Below are 18,574 nucleotides of genomic sequence, written 5' to 3'. Positions count from 1 at the left end.
AGTGAAGACTATTTTATGTAAAAAAATAAAAAATAAATCTAGTGACTTCAATTTGAATGTAGTCCAAACCTGTGTCTCTGATGTTTTTCCTTTTGAAGAGGGAAAAGAAACAGCTTGAGGTGAATAAAATGAATATAAAATAGCACTATCTTCATTCAAGTGTTTTGGCTGTGTTGTCAAGGGAAAACAATGCCTAGGGTGACGACTGGTTGCAAAAAATTAATTATGGCCTTTTATAAAGACAGAAAAATGTAGGAGTAAAAGATCTGCATTTTTATCATTTATCTTCTTAAAAGAAACTGTTTGAAACTAGACAAAGAATAATGATTGAATGCCTGGAGTAGAGTGCTAAGTTAAGATGGGTTTAGAAGAACATATAAGTTATTCTGATCATATGTTTTCTAAAGAACCCATCTTTACAAGAATAAACCACTTAGGAAAAGTAATTAATTTATTCCTTTACTTACTGTTTCTTGTTTGGTTTATAGGAAATAGACATGGTGTTGGATAGACTTAGTTCTAAAATTAGGCTTATGTACATCAATAAGGTACTGCAATTGTTTTATTAACAAACTAGAGGCCTGATGCACAAAATTTGTGCAAGAGTAGGCCTTCCTTCCCCTGGCTGCTGCACCAGCTTCCCTATGGCACGCGGGACCCGGGCTTCACTCCGGCACCTGGGACTCAGGCTTCGTCTGTTAGGTTGTCCGGAAGGATGACTGGTCTAATTAGCATATTATGCTTTTATTATTATAGGTTATGGCATAATCTATTTTTATAAATGGGGCTGGGACTTTTAAACCTTTATTTATTTATTTATTAAAATTAGAGAAAAATAAACCCAGGACACTTCTACATCTTGACTCCATCTTTACAAAAAGGCAGGTCAGTAAATGTCTCTTCTGTATACTTTTACAGTTAGAAATTCAAGGATTATAAAGTTAAGTCAGTGCTGCTGTTACAGGATGCTTAATATAACTGCAATAGAAGGCAAAGTGAAGGAAGTGGTGTGGGTTTTAAGGAAAGATGGTATCATTGATTGGGAGAAAAAGGACTTTTTAAAGAGAGAACAGATCCTATTAAATATTGATTGGATGAATAAAGAAGTAATGAGAATATAAATGTCATAAGCACTAGTACATTATGATCAATTTGAGATTGAAAATGAATGAAGTTTGGTCTTCAATCCACAATCAAATTTTATATTAATCCTTTATGTATCGACTAGAGGCTCGGTGCATGAAATACGTGCACGGGGCGAGGGTGTCCCTCATCCAGCCTGCACCCTCTCCAATTTGGGACCCTTTGAGGGATGTCTGACTGCCCATTTAGACCTGATCCCAGAAGGATGAGGCCTAAACGGGCGGTCAGACATCCCTCCCACACCCAGGACTGCTGGCTCCCAACTGCCCTCCTCTGAAGGCCTGGTCCCCACAACTGCTTCTCCTGTAGGCCAGGTTATATCCCCCCAGCTGCACTCCCCTGCTGACCTAGTCCCTCCAAACTGCCCTTTCCTGCCGGCCTGGTCCCCCCAACTGCCCTCCCCTGCTGGCCTGGTATCTCCCAACTGCCCTCCTCTGCTGGCCTGGTCTCCTCTAACTGCCCTCCCTGATAACCTGATTGTCCACAACAGCCCTTCCCTGCAGGCCTGGTTCCCCCAAACTGCCCTTCCCTGAAGGCCTGGTCCCCCAAAACTGTCCTCACCTGCAGGCCTGGTCCCCCCTCAACTGCCCTCCACTGCAGGCCTGGTCTCTCCCAAATGCCCTCCCCTGCAGGCATGATCCCCCTCAACTGCCCTCCCCTGTAGGCCTGGCTCGTCCCCCCAAAAGTCCTCACCTGAAGGCCCGCCCCTGCAGGCCTGGGTCTCCCCCAACAGTCCTCCCCTGAATCCAAGAATACTCTATCCAGCAAGGCTCTCATTCAAAGTTGAGGGTGAAATCAGAAGCTTCGCAAATAAAAAATAGCTGAGGGAGTTGATTTCAAGCAAATGGACATGAAGAAAAAAAGCTGGGATAGTGATACTTATATCTGACAAAATAGACGTCATGGTTAATGCCATCACAATAGATAAGGAAGGTTACTTCATAATACTAAAGGGAACAATTAAGCAAGAGGATATGACTCAGGTAAACATATATGCACCCAATACAGGAGCACCCAAATACATAAAAAACCTTCTGGGAGATATCAAGGGAGAGATTGACAGCAATACAGTCATAATTGGGGACTTTAGTACCCCATTGACACCACTGGATAAATACTCTAGACAAAAAATCAGCAAAGAAACATCAACCCTAATTGACTCACTATATCAGATGGTATTAATTGACATCTTCAAAATATTTCACCCCAAAAGCTACAGAATATACATACTTCCCAAATGCACATGGGACATTTTCAAAGATAAACAACATATTAGGACACAGGTAAAGATATAAAAAAAAATTAAAAGCATCCTGGTAACAAACGACAATGAAAACACAATAATCCAAAATCTTTGGGACACAGTGAAAGCAGTCCTGAGAGGAAAGTTCATAGCTCTACAGGCCTACCTCAAAAAAACAAAAAACAAAAAACCAAAAAACAAAAAAATAGTACTAAATTATCTAACCATACAAATCAAAGAATTAGAAAGAGAACAACAAGAAAATCCCAGAGTAAGCAGATGGAAGGAAATAATAAAGATCATAGCAGAAATAAATGACATAGAGACCAAAGAAACAACAACAACCCCCCAAAACAAACAAACAAACGAACAAACAAACAAAATAATACAAAAGGTCAATAGAACCAAGAGCTGGTTCTTTGAAAGGATAAACCAGATTGATGAACCTTTAGCCAAGCTCACTAAGAAGCAAAGATAAAAGACTCAAAGTTAAGATTCCTAGGAATAAACTTAACTAAAGTAGTAAAAGACCTGTACTCCAATAACTACAGGACACTGAAAAAAGAGATAGAGGAAGACATAAACAGATGGAAGAACATACAGTGTTCATGGATTCCTAGAATTAACATAATAAAAATGTCCATACTACCCAAAGCAATCTACAGATTCAATGCAATTCCCATTAAAATGCCAATGGCATATTTCAAAGACCTAGAACAAACTCCCCAAAAATTCATCTGGAATGAAAAAAGACCCTGAATAGCCACAGCAATCCTGAGAAAGAATAACAAAGTTGGAGGGATCACAATATCAGATATCAAGCTGTATTACAAAGGCACTGTTCTCAAAACTGCCTGGTACTGCCACAAGAACAGACATATAGACCAATGGAACAGAACAAAGAACCCAGAAATCAACCCAAGCCATTGTGCTCAATTAATATTTGACAAAAGAGGCAAGAGCATACCATGGAGTCAAGACAGTCTCTTCAATAAATGGTGTTGGAAAGATTGGACAGATGCATGCAAAGAAATGAAACTAGACCACCAATTTACAGCATACACAAAACTAAACTCAAAATAGATAAAATACTTAAACATGACAGTGACAGAAAACCATAAAAATCTTAGAAGAATTCATAGAGAGCAAAATATCAGACTTATCTCATAGCAATATATTTACCAATACATCTCCTAGGACAATAGAAACTAAGGAGAAAATTTAAAAAATGGGCCTACATCAAAATAAAAATCTTCTGCACAGCAAAATAAATCATTAACAAAACAACAAGAGAGCCCACTGCCTGGGAGAACATATTTCCCAATGTTACATCTAATAACAATTTAATCTCCAAAATATAGGGAACTCATACAATTTAACAAAAGGAAGATAAATAATCCAATTAAAAAATGGGCAAAAAAACTAAATAGACACTTTTGAAAAGGGGACATTCAGAAGGTCAAGAGACATATGAGAAAAATGCTCAAAGTTACTAATCATCTGAGAGATGCAAATCAAAACAATAATGAGGTATCATCTCACATCTATCATAATAATTATCATCCAGAAATCAATAAATGACAAGTGCTGGTGAGGATGTGGAGAAAAGGGAACCCTTGTACATTGATGGTGGGAGTGCAGACTGGTGCATCCTCTTTCAAAAATAGCATGGCGTTTCCTCAAAAATTAAAAATGGAACTCCCGTTTGACCCAGTAATCCCACTTCTTAGAATATATCCCAAGAAATATGAAACATCAATCAGAAAGAACATATGCACCCCTGTGTTCATAGCAAGAAAATTTACCATAGCTAAGATTTGGAAACAGCCTAAATGCCCATCAGCAAATGAGTGGATTAAAAACAGTGCTACACATCTACGAAGTGGAGAAGGACTGCTGAGAGGAAGGGCCCAAGCTGGACAACTCCATCTTGGGCCTGGCGGCCTGTGTGCTCACCCTGCCCTGCTTCCTGCTCCTGGAGCTGTCCCACGGGACCGCTGACCACCAGGCCGACCGGGACTTCGCCTCGGAGACCATGAGTGTATCTGACTGGGAGGAGTTTGACAACTCCAGCAAAGATTAGGGCTCTGGGGCTGGTGTCAGCAGGAAGGGAAGGGTGGCAGGAGCTCCGAGAGCCGCCCAGGCCAGAGCACTTTACCCCAGGGCATTGAGGCCCTTCCTTCTGCACCCTGCACCCAAGCCAGCTGGCTCTTGCCACCCTCTCTTCACACTAGAATATCTGCCAGTTTGCAGCAGGTCTTTGTGGGGCTCTGTAGATCCTGGCTGTGGATCACCGTGCAGGGAGAAGTGTCTGAGAAGGCTCTGGTCCCCTGAAGGGTTTACCAGGCCTGCTGCTCCTCCATTCCCACAGGGTGTGCCATCACCAGCTGTCTGGGCCTCCCTGGTTCTGATCCCTGCTGGGCTGAGAAGGTGTCGCCAAAGGGATCTGTGCCCTGGCACCTGGTGAGGCGGCTGAGGTATATTGAGTCCCCTTCTGTGGGAAGGGTAGGGTGGGCCCCTCACCTACCCAGCAGCCGGGAGAGCAATTGAGAGCTCCCAAGGACTGGAGAGGGAGCAGAGATGCATAAGGTTGCTTGAGACTGGTTCTAGTGATAAGAAGATCCCCTACAACTGGGCTTTTCTGACCCCATGTTGTTGATAAATGAAATAAATCATCTTGGAAAAGGAAAAAAAAAATAAATAAAAACAGTGCTACATCTTCACAACGGAATACTACACTGCTGTAAAAAGAAAGAACTCTTACCATTTCCAACAGCATGGATGGACCTGGTAGCATTATGCTAAGTGAAATAAGCCAATCAGAGAAAGATAAGTACCACATGATCTCACTCATGTGTAGAATATAATTAACAACATAAACTGATGAACGAAAATAGATCCATGGACACAGAAGCGTGGAACAGACCATCAAACCTCAGAGGAAGGATAGGGGAGGGAAGGGGGTAAGAGATCATCTAAAGGACTTGTATGTATGTATTTAAGCATGACCAATAGACACAGACAGTAGGGGAATGAGGGCCTGTGCTGGGAAGCAGTAGAAGTCAATAGGGGGGGGGGGGAAAGACATATGTAATACTTTCAACAATAAAGAATTTTAAAAAATCCTTCAGTTTTATCCTTTCAGATCACAAATTGTAGATACCTTTACATACACCTCTCCCACTTTGAGGGCTCTGCAAGCGATATGATTTGAACAGGGTGGTAGAACTATGAATGGAAAGCAAGTGCTGAAAACCAGGTGTTTAATTCCCACTCCATTACACTCCACCTCATCAAGGTAACTGCCAACAGTACTGAAAAGCACACAGTAAATATCCCCGTATGTATATTCTTCTCTCCGACAATTATGGTGGTTTGAAAATTCTATATCCAGAAAGCTTGAATAATGTCATAATTCTCATTATGTTAACTCTGAATATTTCTTAGTAGAGATCCATTTTTAGTTAGTAGCATTTCATTTCATTGATTTTAAAGTATTTTCAAAGAGGCACAAAAATATTCTGTGGAATTTGTACTTATTAATTTGGAACACACAGAACAGCTAGAAAGAACCAATGAGCAGCATGCTCTTCTTTAATTGTAAAGACATTTTGTAATGCGATATAGGTGGAGAGGTTAATTCTGTGCTTTCGTGAACAAACACATTAAATAAACATAAGCATTAAGTGAAAGGTGGGACTCCAGTCCAGGTGTTTTGAGTACAATTTTATTTTATGTTTTTATATTGTAGCCTGTTGTCTTCCTTAAGCCATAGCAATAAAAAAGACATGTTTCTGACCAATATTAATCTATCTCTCATAAGAGCAATATGAATACAACAGATCCATGAGAGTGACCTCTTTATCACATTAGTATTTGATAATGCCTAACTTGTTTATGAAAATAACTAGATTTCTCATAATGACATAAGACACAGTTCCTTCTCTTCAAATAATCTCTTGTCTGAACATATTGCTTATTTGAATAGCAGCTTATATGCAAGGTACTGCTAACTCCAATTTGCACTGGAATGGGTCAGGGGCACAGTGAAGGAGAATTAGGAGGTAAAATGTAACACATCCACATCTAGGTTTGAAAATTCTTTATAAATACATATCAAATCTAATTAGCATAAAGGCTTAAATGATTTGAATTCAGTTTTGTACAGCTTGTAATTTACTAAGTGTATATTTAAAATGATAGTTCAAGTACATATCCTAAATTTAATGCCAATCCGACTCAATAAAAGAAATAATTTTATTTATGTGACATGCTCAAAGTGATCAATTAAAAGTTCAACAATGTACAGTATAGTTCAGTGTTAAATACATTTTATGATGTTCTCTGTGAAATGGGAACTCCATAAACTGTAGGACATAGAGTTAGTTACCTTTATATCCATCAGAATATCTCATTTCTTGAGATGTTCCTGATTGGGTATGTCATCACTGAAAAATACCTTGGCTTATCCAGAAAATTTGAGGGGGCATATTTTTAAGCAAATCAATTGTTAAGAGGTGACTGTAGAACATCCTGTGATCACCTTTGCAAGTAACATTAGTTAACTAAGGTTTAAGGGGGGTTTTGCTATATACATTTTTAGAGATTTTAACATACTGAAGTACATTGACATCCCAAGAGCCAGATAGTGTGCAGTTCTGCACCACAGTTTTATAAGGTTGTTTAAGGCCATCCTTCCTATAGTATTATCCTCACTCACATCTTTCCTTAGCCTTAATGTACATTTCAAGCATCACTCATTTTAATGGCATGTTCTTATTTCTCATCCGTGTCAATCATTTTTATCCACAGTAAAGACACAACCCAAACCATTTGAAGCGTATTTAAGATGAATTCTGTACACACTTTTTGTGGTAGCACTGCACTGTTTTGCAAGTTCAGCTAGTAACTTTTAGTTCATAAGTTTTTAAATTTGCATGTTTGTAGTTATATCCAACAGATGAAATTGCGATTAAGTAAATATGTAAGACATTTGTATGCAGAGTTACTCTCTTTTATTGCAGAAGTATGTTTCCTTTGCATTTAAATGTATGTGTTATGTCCTGCTTCAGACAATTTGGTATGAGAGGCCAGTTTCCTATGAAGTGGCTTCAGAGAGAGGAAATAGATATAAGCAGATATCCTGTCTCAATAAAGGAGTAAAAGCTTTTCTGAGTGAACCCTTCACATTTGTTCAAATGATTAATTCCAAAATCACTTTTAAAAACAAACAAATGAAAGGTCATAACTGACAGAGAAAAGGAAGAAAAAAAATATACCTCTCCCTAATAAATGGGATTCTCTTATTTGGTGTTGGTATGTAACATTTGCATAGCAACTTCACAGGGTAGGTCTTTTGCCCATATTATCACATAAATATTTGCCCATATTTTTCCCATATTATCACTGGGTAGGTCTTTTGCCCATATTATCAACTTCACTGGGTAGGTCTTTTACTCATATTATCACATAGGTCTTTTGCCCATATTTGCCCATATTATCACATACTATCACTGGGTAGGGCTTTTGCCCATATTATCACATAATATTTGCATAGCAACTTTACTGGGTAGGTCTTTTGCCCATATTATCACATAAGCAGAAATTTAAAGACTATTATTCATAATGAGTGACAATACTGTTAACTTTATAAAAATAAATTTATTTTTTTTCTTCATTTTTCTATTAAGGAATTATATGTGCACATATCTTACCATTGCGCCCCGCCCCCCATGTTGTTGTTTTTTAAACCTCAGTCAGATCAAACCTCATAAAATCATAATAAAAATAATAGAGACTATGAATGCCCAAGTATATATGATGTTTGGCAAAGTAGCCATTTAATGAATGCACTAAATAAGCAATATCTCGTTATCACTACTTGGATATCCTATTAATAAAAGCCTAATATGCTAAGTGTCTGGTAGCCATTCAGTCAATCAAAGTGTAATATGCTAATGATATGCTAAGGCCACTAAATAGCTCACTATGATGTTTACTGACCACCAGGGGGCAGACAAACTACTGGTCAACCAATTGCTATGACGTGCACTGTCCACCAGTGGACAGTCAAGTGGTTGACCAGTTGCTATGACATGCACTGACCCCCGGGAACAGGTGCTCTGATCTCTATGTTAGCTTGCTGCTGGGGTCCCACCGATAGGGACTGGAATTATCCTGTGGTTCCTCCTCAGCTGGCCAACCTTCTGTGCCACTTCCTGGTCCCAATCATATACCGGTGGGGAGTCTTGTCCTGGCCTATACCCTCTCACAATCCAGGGTCTCTCGGGGGATGTCAGAAAGCTGGTTTTGGCCTGATCCCACAGGCCAGGCCGAGGGACCTCACTGGTGCACGAATTCATGTACTGGGCCTCTAGTCCTATATAATAAAAGCCTAATATGCTAAGTGTCTGGTCAACTGGTCAACCGTTCAAGCAATCTAAAGGTAATATGCCAATAATATGCTAAAGCTGCTCAACCGCTTGCTCACTATGATGTGCACTGACCACCAGGGGGCAGACTCTCTGACTGGTAGGTTAGCTTGCTGCTGGGGTCCAGCAGATCAGGACTGAGCAAGACAGGCTGGACATGTTCTGGAGCCCTCCTATACTTCCATCCTGGCTGGCCAACCTCTGGCATCTCTCCCCGGTCCTGACTGTGCACCTTTGGGCTCCCTTGGCCTGGCCTGCTCCCTGTTGCAATCTGGGACTGGATGCCAGAGAGCCAGTTTTCACCTGATCCCACAGGCCAGGCCAGGCTTAGGGAGCTCATTGGTGCATGAATTGGTGCACTGGGCCTCTAACATATATATATATATATATATATATATATATATATATATATATATATATATATATATAATTTGTTTTATTGTGTGGCTCCTTCACTGAAATAGAAGCTCCATGAGGCAGGGAATTTACTGAGCTTACAGCAGTGTCTGGCTCATAATAAGCACTGAATAAATACTTGTTGCATAGTCACCAAACACAGAGAGTTATGTACTGTTATCTATGACATATATATATACTCACAAAGTATCGATAAGATGAAGAACATATGCTCATTTAGTACACTACTTAGTCACTGTCTATGTTGTCAACAGAATTACCTTTTTAAAATACAAATTCCATCCTATTTTAAACCTCCAATGACATGTACATATTATGATGAATTTAAAACTCCCAGGTAAAGTCTATGAGCCCTTCCTAACCTGCCTGCCATCCGCCTTCTCCTCCCCCGCGCCGGATGCTCCAGCCCTGCACAGGAGGCCTCCTCCCAGCGCTCCTCTCTGAGCACGCCTGGAGTGCTCTCCCAGCTTTTCTTCCCGGAACGCTGACTCATCTCTCAACAATTTGCTTTCCTCTTTAGTGCCCCTTGCCACACGGTGCTGTATTACTTGTTTGTGTTCCTCTGTTTTCCTTACACTGAAATTCCTTCACAGGATACACTGAAGTCAATTTAACTTTACATATGTTGCTTGAAAATCAGTAGATAGTGAGTAAATGCTTGCTGAATAAATGAGCAAATGGATAAGTGTTGTGAGTAATTGTAAGAAAGGGAAATGAATGGTAGGGTGTGCAGAGACAAGAAAATTTGTTTCTCTTGTGTTACCTGCAAAATTTTTGCATTGTTATATCATTCTATTATACTAGAACAGTGGTCGGCAAACTCATTGGCCAACAGAGCCAAATATCAACAGTACAATGATTAAAATTTATTTTGAGAGCCACATTTTTAAAACCTAATCTATATAGGTAGGTAATTGTTATTAACTTAATTAGGGTACATGGTATTTTGTGGAAGAGCTACTACACTCAAGGGGCCAAAGAGCCGCATGTGGCTCGAGAGCTGTAGTTTGCCGACCACTGTACTACAATATTTGACTTTAAAGTTTCTATTACAACAATCAGCAAAAATAAACACAGAACTAATTCTAAAAATAAAATTCATATATATATGTGTGTGTATATATATATATATATATATATATATATGCTCTAATATATATTTCCAGTATATGCTCTGTGGTCTTAAAGGAAGGACTCAGGGCAAATGACAAGTACAGAGACGATTTCAACCTGGACTTTGGAAGCTAAAACAATCATGTGTTAAATATGATCCTTCAAATAGAAAGTAAACTTCCTACATACAAATTATGTAAAACTTATCGCCCCCACACATTTTTTTTTTTGTAAAAATGACACCACTTTAATTTCCTTCAATCTGATCTTAAATTTGGCAACAGTTTTATATGAGCTCAGAGAAAATCTAGACAATTGGCAGGGAAGTCCTGTACATTTATGTGGTTAATTTCAAGGAGAGGATTAGGGATGAATTTGTTCCATTATCTTTCTAAAAAGATGCGTCACTTCATTTACTAATAGGTAGTACACTCAATTACTAAACTGTTCACTGTAAATTCCCTAGAATTTGTAAAGAGTAGTTATATTTATAGTGCCTACAAGACTCAGAAAAGTATCCTTAAAGGCATTGTTGGATGTTCTGCTTCCGTTTTATTAATCTCGCTGTCTTTTAAAAACTTAAAAAGCAGCTGCAAAATTCTAATGAAATAAATTATGAAGTTATCCTCTTTATTTCCATTTAATGAGGACTATTACTTGCCTATCCCTAAACCATAGTAGATAAGTCTGTGCAGCTGATTTTTATTTAAGGCTAGAAAAACTAATCTAATTTTCTAAATATATATATAATTATCAAGCAGATTTTCCTTTATTTTTTAAAAGAAGCTGAGCTTTTGAATATTCGAGTCAATAACAAAACGGCAATTATTCTAATAAGTGTTCTCATAGCATCAATTAAAACAAATTTAGTTGAACACAAATCCTATAATTCACAATTCTAAGGTAAATGTGTTTGCGTTCAACAATCATATTTTTCTTCTTAAAGATTTATATTTTGCTTTCTTCACTTTTCCTCTTATTTTAGCATTTTTACTCTATAAGAAAACAAGGAATAGCTGTAACCATGGTAATAGTTGCTAAGAGACAATCAGAGAAGCCTTTATAAAGCCCACTAATTCTATTTGCACCAGCCTGACCACGGCCTGTAAAGGTGTTTGCTTTCTGTGAAAACAACAAACGCAGTGCCTAATGGGATTTGCACATTTAAATCAGTTCAACTAAAAAAGTAAGACGAAAGAAGTAAAATCCCCCCTTTTAAACACAACCTCATGTCTTTTAAGTTTCTCCTCACTGAGTTGCAGCTCCTGCCCTAGCCAAGCTCCTGTGCAGGAGTTGCTTTATGGTGATGCAATAGCAGCGAGCACTGCCAGCACTGCAGTGCGGGGAATGGCTCATGTGATTTCCTTGCCGTAGCAATTTATTTGAGTGCCCAATTTGTTCCCCTTGTATCTCACTCATTGTGGCTTTAATATATGGAAATAAAACTCTTGTGCTTTTTTCAGCCTGTACAACAAACTCTAGAAACCTGAATTTCCTCCTGAATCTTTGGAGGGTGAGATCCTGGATAAGCAAGCTTCACAGATGATACAGGGCTTACCCCCTAAAACATCAAGTGCTGCTCTCTATAGATTTTAAATAGATTTTACGGATTTTTTTACAGAGAGGAAGGGAGATTGATAGAGAGTTAGAAACACTGATCAGCTGCCTCCTGCACACGCCCTCCTGGGGATGTGCCTGCAACCAAGGTACATGCCCTTGACCAGAATCGAACCCGAGACCCTTGAATCCATAGGCTGACACTCTATCCACTGAGTCAAACTGGTCAGGGCTTGGTGCTCTTCCCTTAAACATATAAAGGAGTTGTAATTCCTTCCTGCATCTTCATGGGAAGCTTATTCAGACTTCCATTTAGTCCACAATTATTTTAGATCCCCTTTCAGATCCCTGGGAACATATTGGTAAATGGTAAACGTAGACCCTGCTTTGATGGAGATAAAATTTCAACAGCAAAGGCAGAACACTGAAGGAATGCAATATAAGTCCTTATTCCTGCTACCTCCAATCTTCACAGCCTCACCTAAGTAGAACAGAAAATGTATCCATTTTGCTCATTTTATCTTTAGCAGAGCACAGTGCCTGACACAAAGTGAGAACCCCGTTAGTATTTGTAGAATGAATGAATATACATACAATGTCACTTGTCTGAGGTTTTATTTTTGCTCCTCTTTACCACAATACCCCATGGGCAAAATTATATATTGCTTCAGGATCACACACAATCATTAGGAAGTCTTCATTGCAAATAACATTATTAACTTGTAGAGCGAGCAAGACTCTGCAAGATCACCTCAGTCCAGTGCTCCTTATTTAAAGTAAGAAAGGAGGAGCCATGGGTGGGTGGCTCAGTGGGTTGAGCGTTGTCCCATGGACCGACAGCTTGTGAGTTTGATTTCTGGTCAGGCACATGCCCAGGTTGTGGGCTTCATTCCCACTAAGGGTGTGCAGGAGGCAGCTGATGGATGCTTCTCTCTCACCTAGATATTTCTCTCCCTCCCCCTTCCTTCCTATCTCTCTAAAATCAATAAAAACATAAAAGTGTATTATAAAAAAAGAAAGAAGAATTGTGTGCTAACTGATTCACTTACTTTAAAAATAAACAATTAAAGATTTCTTATTCATCTCTCAAAAAGTGAAAACACTTATCTTTTTTTTTTGAAAAATTATAATTTTCAGGCTACAAGTGAATTGATCAAAGAATGAATTAGAAGAGTACAAGCCATCCCATTACCCATTGTGAAAATAGCTGTTTCAGAGAATGAGCTGAATGTTCACGAGAGAAACATTTCCTTGACAAACAGGAACATAGAAATCTAGTTGTAGGGCCATAAGTTTTTCTCACGATGGAGTAAATTTGTGAGCAACCGTTAACTTTAAGTGCTATTTTGTTTAAATAATTTTTGATGTCAGATGCTAGAAGGATAAGGATCAAGTTTTCGTTGCTGTTTTGCTATTGGGTTAAACTTGTGAGTCAAAATCTGCTTCTTCAGTGTTCAATTGATAAGGTGTTTGTGTACCCAGGGACTCTTTTCAAGTAATCAGGTTCAAGATGAAAAATTAATAGATTTCCGTAAAAATAAATAATGTTTGAAAGGCTCCAGCTATAAGCCATTTATTTTGATATGAAAACAATTCATTTGCTTCCAGTTAAATTTAGCTATTATGAGCTATTCTATAAAGTAATTGACATATTGTTAGAGCAGGAAAATGGGGTGAAATGAATAATGCCATTGTCCAACTGATTATATTAAGTCCAATTTGAGATTCTTTCTATCAATAATTGATAAAAAAATTCAAAAAATATTAAAGACACTTTTAGTTATATATAAGTTTCTTTTCAATGTTCTTTTTCTGTAGATGAGTGGACCAAATTGCCCGTTAAATTTCAAGAGCCAAAAATAAAATTTGTTTTATTGAAGACTATGCAAACAAAATGACAAAAATATAATGTCATAGTTTTCTTATGTTTCTATTGTTTTAAATAACCCAGTTGAGGGATATTTACATAATTTTCCATTTTTTTCCTATGGTACAATTTAAGGTAAAAAAAATATATACTTTAAGCTATAATTTCAAATAATTGTTTTGAAATGTTTGAATGAGAATATGGTTAACTGCTATTTTAAAAAGTAATCCTATATAATATAAGCATAATATGCAAATCGACCAAACAGCAGAACAACCAGTCAGCAGAGGGTGGGACTGGTGAGCAGGCAGCATCAGGCCAGCCAATACACATGCCAGCAGGCAGAGGGAGGGGATGATGATGTGGGGGTGGTGGCGACCAGCAGTGGCAGAGGGGCAATCAGGGGGTGGGGCCAGACACTCACAGGCTGGTGCCATCCCCTGATCAGCCTGCCCAGTTGCCTCCATCAAAAGGAGGCCAGACTGCAGCTTAGGCCCACTCCCCACAAGAGGGTGCAGGCCAGGCTGAGGGACCCCCCACCGTAGGGCATGAATTTTGGTGCGATGGGCCTCTAGTACATTTATAAGAATGCATTAGTTTATGGCATAAGAATGATTTGGAAAACATATAGAAGATGAAGTCTCACTACAGTTGTCCATTAACATATTTTTGAGAGAAAATTGGGTGAGCTATTTATAATACATTATGATTTTAAAAGTTGATACAAATTGAATTGTCCAAAAAGTAATTATTAACAGTATGCTCCTGTAACATGAAGGGTGCCCACCTTTCTAGAAACTTACTGACACCTCTTCTTATTTTCATAGTATTAGTTTCACCATCTCCTGAGAGAGGGCTACTTCTTTTAAAATATTTTTCTGATCAATATTACACAGCATTTACAAATGCTTTGATTTATTCTCTAAAGTTGTTTTCTATGTTATCTCCATCTATTCACGATGTTGAACCACAGCGCTATGGAAATGCAGGTACAAATTCCTGCCAATATCTGGATTAGCTCTTGTGTTTAGATGAGTTAAAGGTACAAGTAGGAAAAAAAAAAAAAAAAAAGGTACAAGTAGGAACATTAAAAGTTATTTTGCTTAGCAGTACCGTGAATAAATATCTATACTAATAAAGGGGTAATGTACTAATTAGACTGGGTGTCTTCCAGACATCCTTCTGGCTGTCCTTCCGAACAAAGCCATGGTGGCAGGGGCCAAGGCAGAGACGGTTAGGGTGATCAGGCCAGTAAGGGAGAGCAGTTAGGGGTGATAAGGTTGGCAGGGGAGAATGGTTAGGGGCAATCAGACAGGCAGGCAGGTGAGCAATTATTGTAGGAGCCAGCGGTCTTGGATTGCAAGAAGGATGTCCGACTACCAGTTTAGGCCCAATCCCATATGGTCCTGAATAGCAGGCTGGGCTGAAGGACACCCCCCCCCCCCCCCCCTGCCGCCTGGCACACAAATTGTGCACTGGACCTCTAGTGTGTGTGTGTGTGTGTGTGTCTGTATAGTAAAAATCACTTTCAGGGCCTCTAATATATATATATATATTTTACCATATATATATATATATATATATATATATATATATATATATGGTAAAATCATTTTTAAGATCAGAAATAAGCTTTTCTTACAGAGAAATTTTATAGAACAATTAAGAATACATTATATTCTTACAATATCCTAGTCTTTGCTATAATTGATGAGAGTTATACCTGAGAGGCATTTTAAAGGGACAAAGGTCTATTACTAGCCTCATTATCACTATGCTGTCATGATAGAACAGAAACCTTTTATCTTTCAGTGAGAAAAATAGAAATTGAAAAGGTAGACATCCAAGGTTTCTAAGTTCTGGGGTTGTAATGTACAGTATGATGATTCTTATTAACAACACTGTATGATAGCCTTGAACGTTGTTAAGAAAATGGATTGTAAATGTCCTCAGCCACCCAAAGAAATGATAATTATGGGAAGTAATGGACTTTTAACTAATCCTATTATCATATTGTACATCTTAAACTGACACCATGTCATACATAATTTATATCTCAATACGGTTGAGAAAAAGAAAAAAGAAATTCTTTGAAATGACAAGAAAAATTAAGATGTCCAGTTCCCTTAGCATGAGCTTACTTAAGACTTATTCAAAGAGTTAATCCAAATCACCCGGTTGAGCCCGTTTTCTCCTGAGAAACCAGCTACGTCTCTGAAATGGGTCAGTATGCCTCAGCCACTCAGCTGCCTTCTCCAGACACAGCCTCTGACGCACAGGTGCTGTGGAGGGTCTCTCTGAGCCTTGCTCAGGCTCCAGCAGGAACTTGGCAACCAGCGGGTCTTAGAAGGGACTGCTCTCCGGGACGCATGAGGAGTCCTTTACAAAGCCTCAGTTGTTCAGGTCAAACAACCCAAACCCTCAACCCAAATGAGAGTGGGAGAGAGGAAGAATGGAACTTTGAGTTGAAGTATGAAATAATGCTTTTCCTTGGTTTCCATGAAAAAGCCATTACAATTTCATATACCCTGAATAATGACAATTTTAATAATTTTGGGCTCTTTTACGAATAAACCTGGATAATGGACAGGTTTGTGATGAATTATTTCCCAATAGAACATAAACATATTTCTTCAATCAAGTGTTTTGTTTTGTTTTTCCTTATATAAAGAATGACAGAAGGTGAATACGCTGTCATTTCCTCTACAGTATGCTCTGGCTTTACTAGACCTTTAAAAGAAATACCACATTTAAAAAATGTTTAACTGTTAGCCGGGACCAGTTTGGCTCAGTGGATAGAGCGTCGGCCTGCTGACTGAAGGGTCCCGGGTTCAATTCTGGTCAAGGGCATGTACCTTGGTTGCGGGCACATCCCTAGTGGGGGTGTGCAAGAGGCAGCTGGTTGATGTTTCTCTCTCTCATCGACGTTTCTAACTCTCTGTCCCTCTCAATTCCTCTCTGTGTAAAATCAATAAAATATATTTAAAAATTAAAAAAAATGTTTAACTTTTAAAAACTCTAATATAGTTGAGGAAGGAAATTTAAGGCAACTGGTTTAATGCCCTCTTATAATGAGGAATTTCTGAAACACATGTTGGTTTTGAATATTTGCATGTTTAAGTTATTATTAGAAATAAACCATTTACTTGGTAAATTTACTACCACAAATAAAATCATATAATGATGTAGATAAAGTATATATAGCAAACTAACCAAAAAAAGAAAAAATCATGCTGCAATACTTTCTAGACTAGCCAACTCAATTATTGTAGATGAATATAGGCAAACATTTCTGAGACCACTAGATGGCATTCATACACTGTCATTTTGGCCAAATAAGGTCTTTCAGAGCTTTTCATGATATGCAGGTTAGGGGGAATGCACGTGTTACCCATTATTGGCAATATTTTCCTATCATTTAACACAACGACAAAGCCCTATTTTATAGTTTCCTTCAAATCAAACAAACATTTATTGAAAGCTTTGTTCCAGGATTCTTCCTTCATGTGGGGAGTTGAAAACCACCTTTCTTGTGGTGGTGATGTGTTTACTTAACACATCTAGAAGAAATTATGCTGTGCACCGTATGCCACTTAATTTTGCTTTGTTTCATTGCTTTTCTACTTCATGTTGTTATTTCTCATGCAATGATTCCTCTAAAAGTTAGAAAAAGCACACAGTCACAAATATTACAATTTTCAAATATTCAAATATTTTAGATGGAACGGCATTAATCTTCAAAATTAGGTGGGTGGGTGAGGAGAAATTAACCAAAAATGTATATGCAGGTCTGCATAACCCATATAACCCATAGTGTGGTGAATGCCTAGGTGGGGGGAAGGTGCAAGTTGGAGTGGTTAATGGGGTGGGAAGGGGAGGGACATCTGTATTACTTTCAACAATAAAGATAAATTTTTTGCCCTAACCAGTTTGGTTCAGTGAATAGAGCGTGGGCCTCTGGACTGAAAGATCCCAGGTTCCATCCTGGTCAAGGGCATGTACCTTGGTTGCAGGCACATCCCCAGTAGGAGGTGTGCAGGAAGCAGCTGATCAATGTTTCTAACTCTCTATCCCTCTCCCTTCCTCTATGTAAGAAATCAATAAAATATATTAAAAAATAAAAATAATTTTTTAAAAAATATACAGATATAAAAGAAAAAAATTAATGTTTATGAAAATAGGAGGTCAAGAAATCTTGATGGTTCACAAAAGGCTCTTTCTGTTGTACAGCTTAAAAATGTCTAATAGTCCTCCTTCCTGCTTTGAAACCTAAACCAAAATGGCCTTTGCAATAGCAGATTATTATTTAATCTGGGAGATAAACCATAGAATGAAAACTTTCTGACTCCACACTTCAAACTAAATGGTTGAGAGAAGATATTGATGGGGACAAGTAAACCAAAGATCAGCGTTTTTAGTACAAGAACTAGGTTAATAATAGCATAAAATCCAGGACTTACCTGTTCTAATATGTTCTGAAGCCTCTCTATCTCACAGTCGATGACAAATTTCTTCTCTTGTCTTCTATCCAGTTCTTCTAGAAGTTGTCTATAGCTGACATCACTAAAATTTTCCACACATATAGCGCTGACGTGCCAACCATTTTGTCCCGCTTTTTCCATAATAGCTTGAAGTATTGAATATCCTAGTGGGGAAAAAATCCAGGTGGTTACTAAGAGCATCCTTTACTTCCCTTTAATTATGTGCACAAGCACTGGTTCCGTACCTACAGTTTTATGTTTCAAAATATACAGTGGATGCGTATAAATTTAAAAACACGAGTGGTTATTTTCAAGTCATTTT

The 18,574-nt window shown here is 38.4% G+C and overlaps 1 protein-coding gene across 6 annotated transcripts in view; it reads right to left on the bottom strand.

The window, feature by feature from the left end:
- GRIA4 (glutamate ionotropic receptor AMPA type subunit 4) overlaps positions 1-18,574 on the bottom strand; it is a 391,466-nt gene that overhangs the window by 96,696 nt on the left and 276,196 nt on the right. For all 6 annotated transcript variants that reach the window (XM_084895140.1, XM_084895142.1, XM_084895139.1 and 3 more), the window contains exon 5: positions 18,232-18,416. In XM_084895140.1, coding sequence (XP_084751266.1) covers positions 18,232-18,416 — 185 coding nt within the window. The remainder of the gene's footprint in view (positions 1-18,231; positions 18,417-18,574) is intronic.

The sequence above is a fragment of the Pipistrellus hanaki genome (genome assembly GCF_964339955.1).
Source record: "Pipistrellus hanaki genome assembly, chromosome: 9".
Taxonomy (NCBI): Eukaryota; Metazoa; Chordata; class Mammalia; order Chiroptera; family Vespertilionidae; genus Pipistrellus; species Pipistrellus hanaki.
Note: the sequence above shows the minus strand (reverse complement) of the source record. Positions and strands in the feature narration are given on the sequence as shown.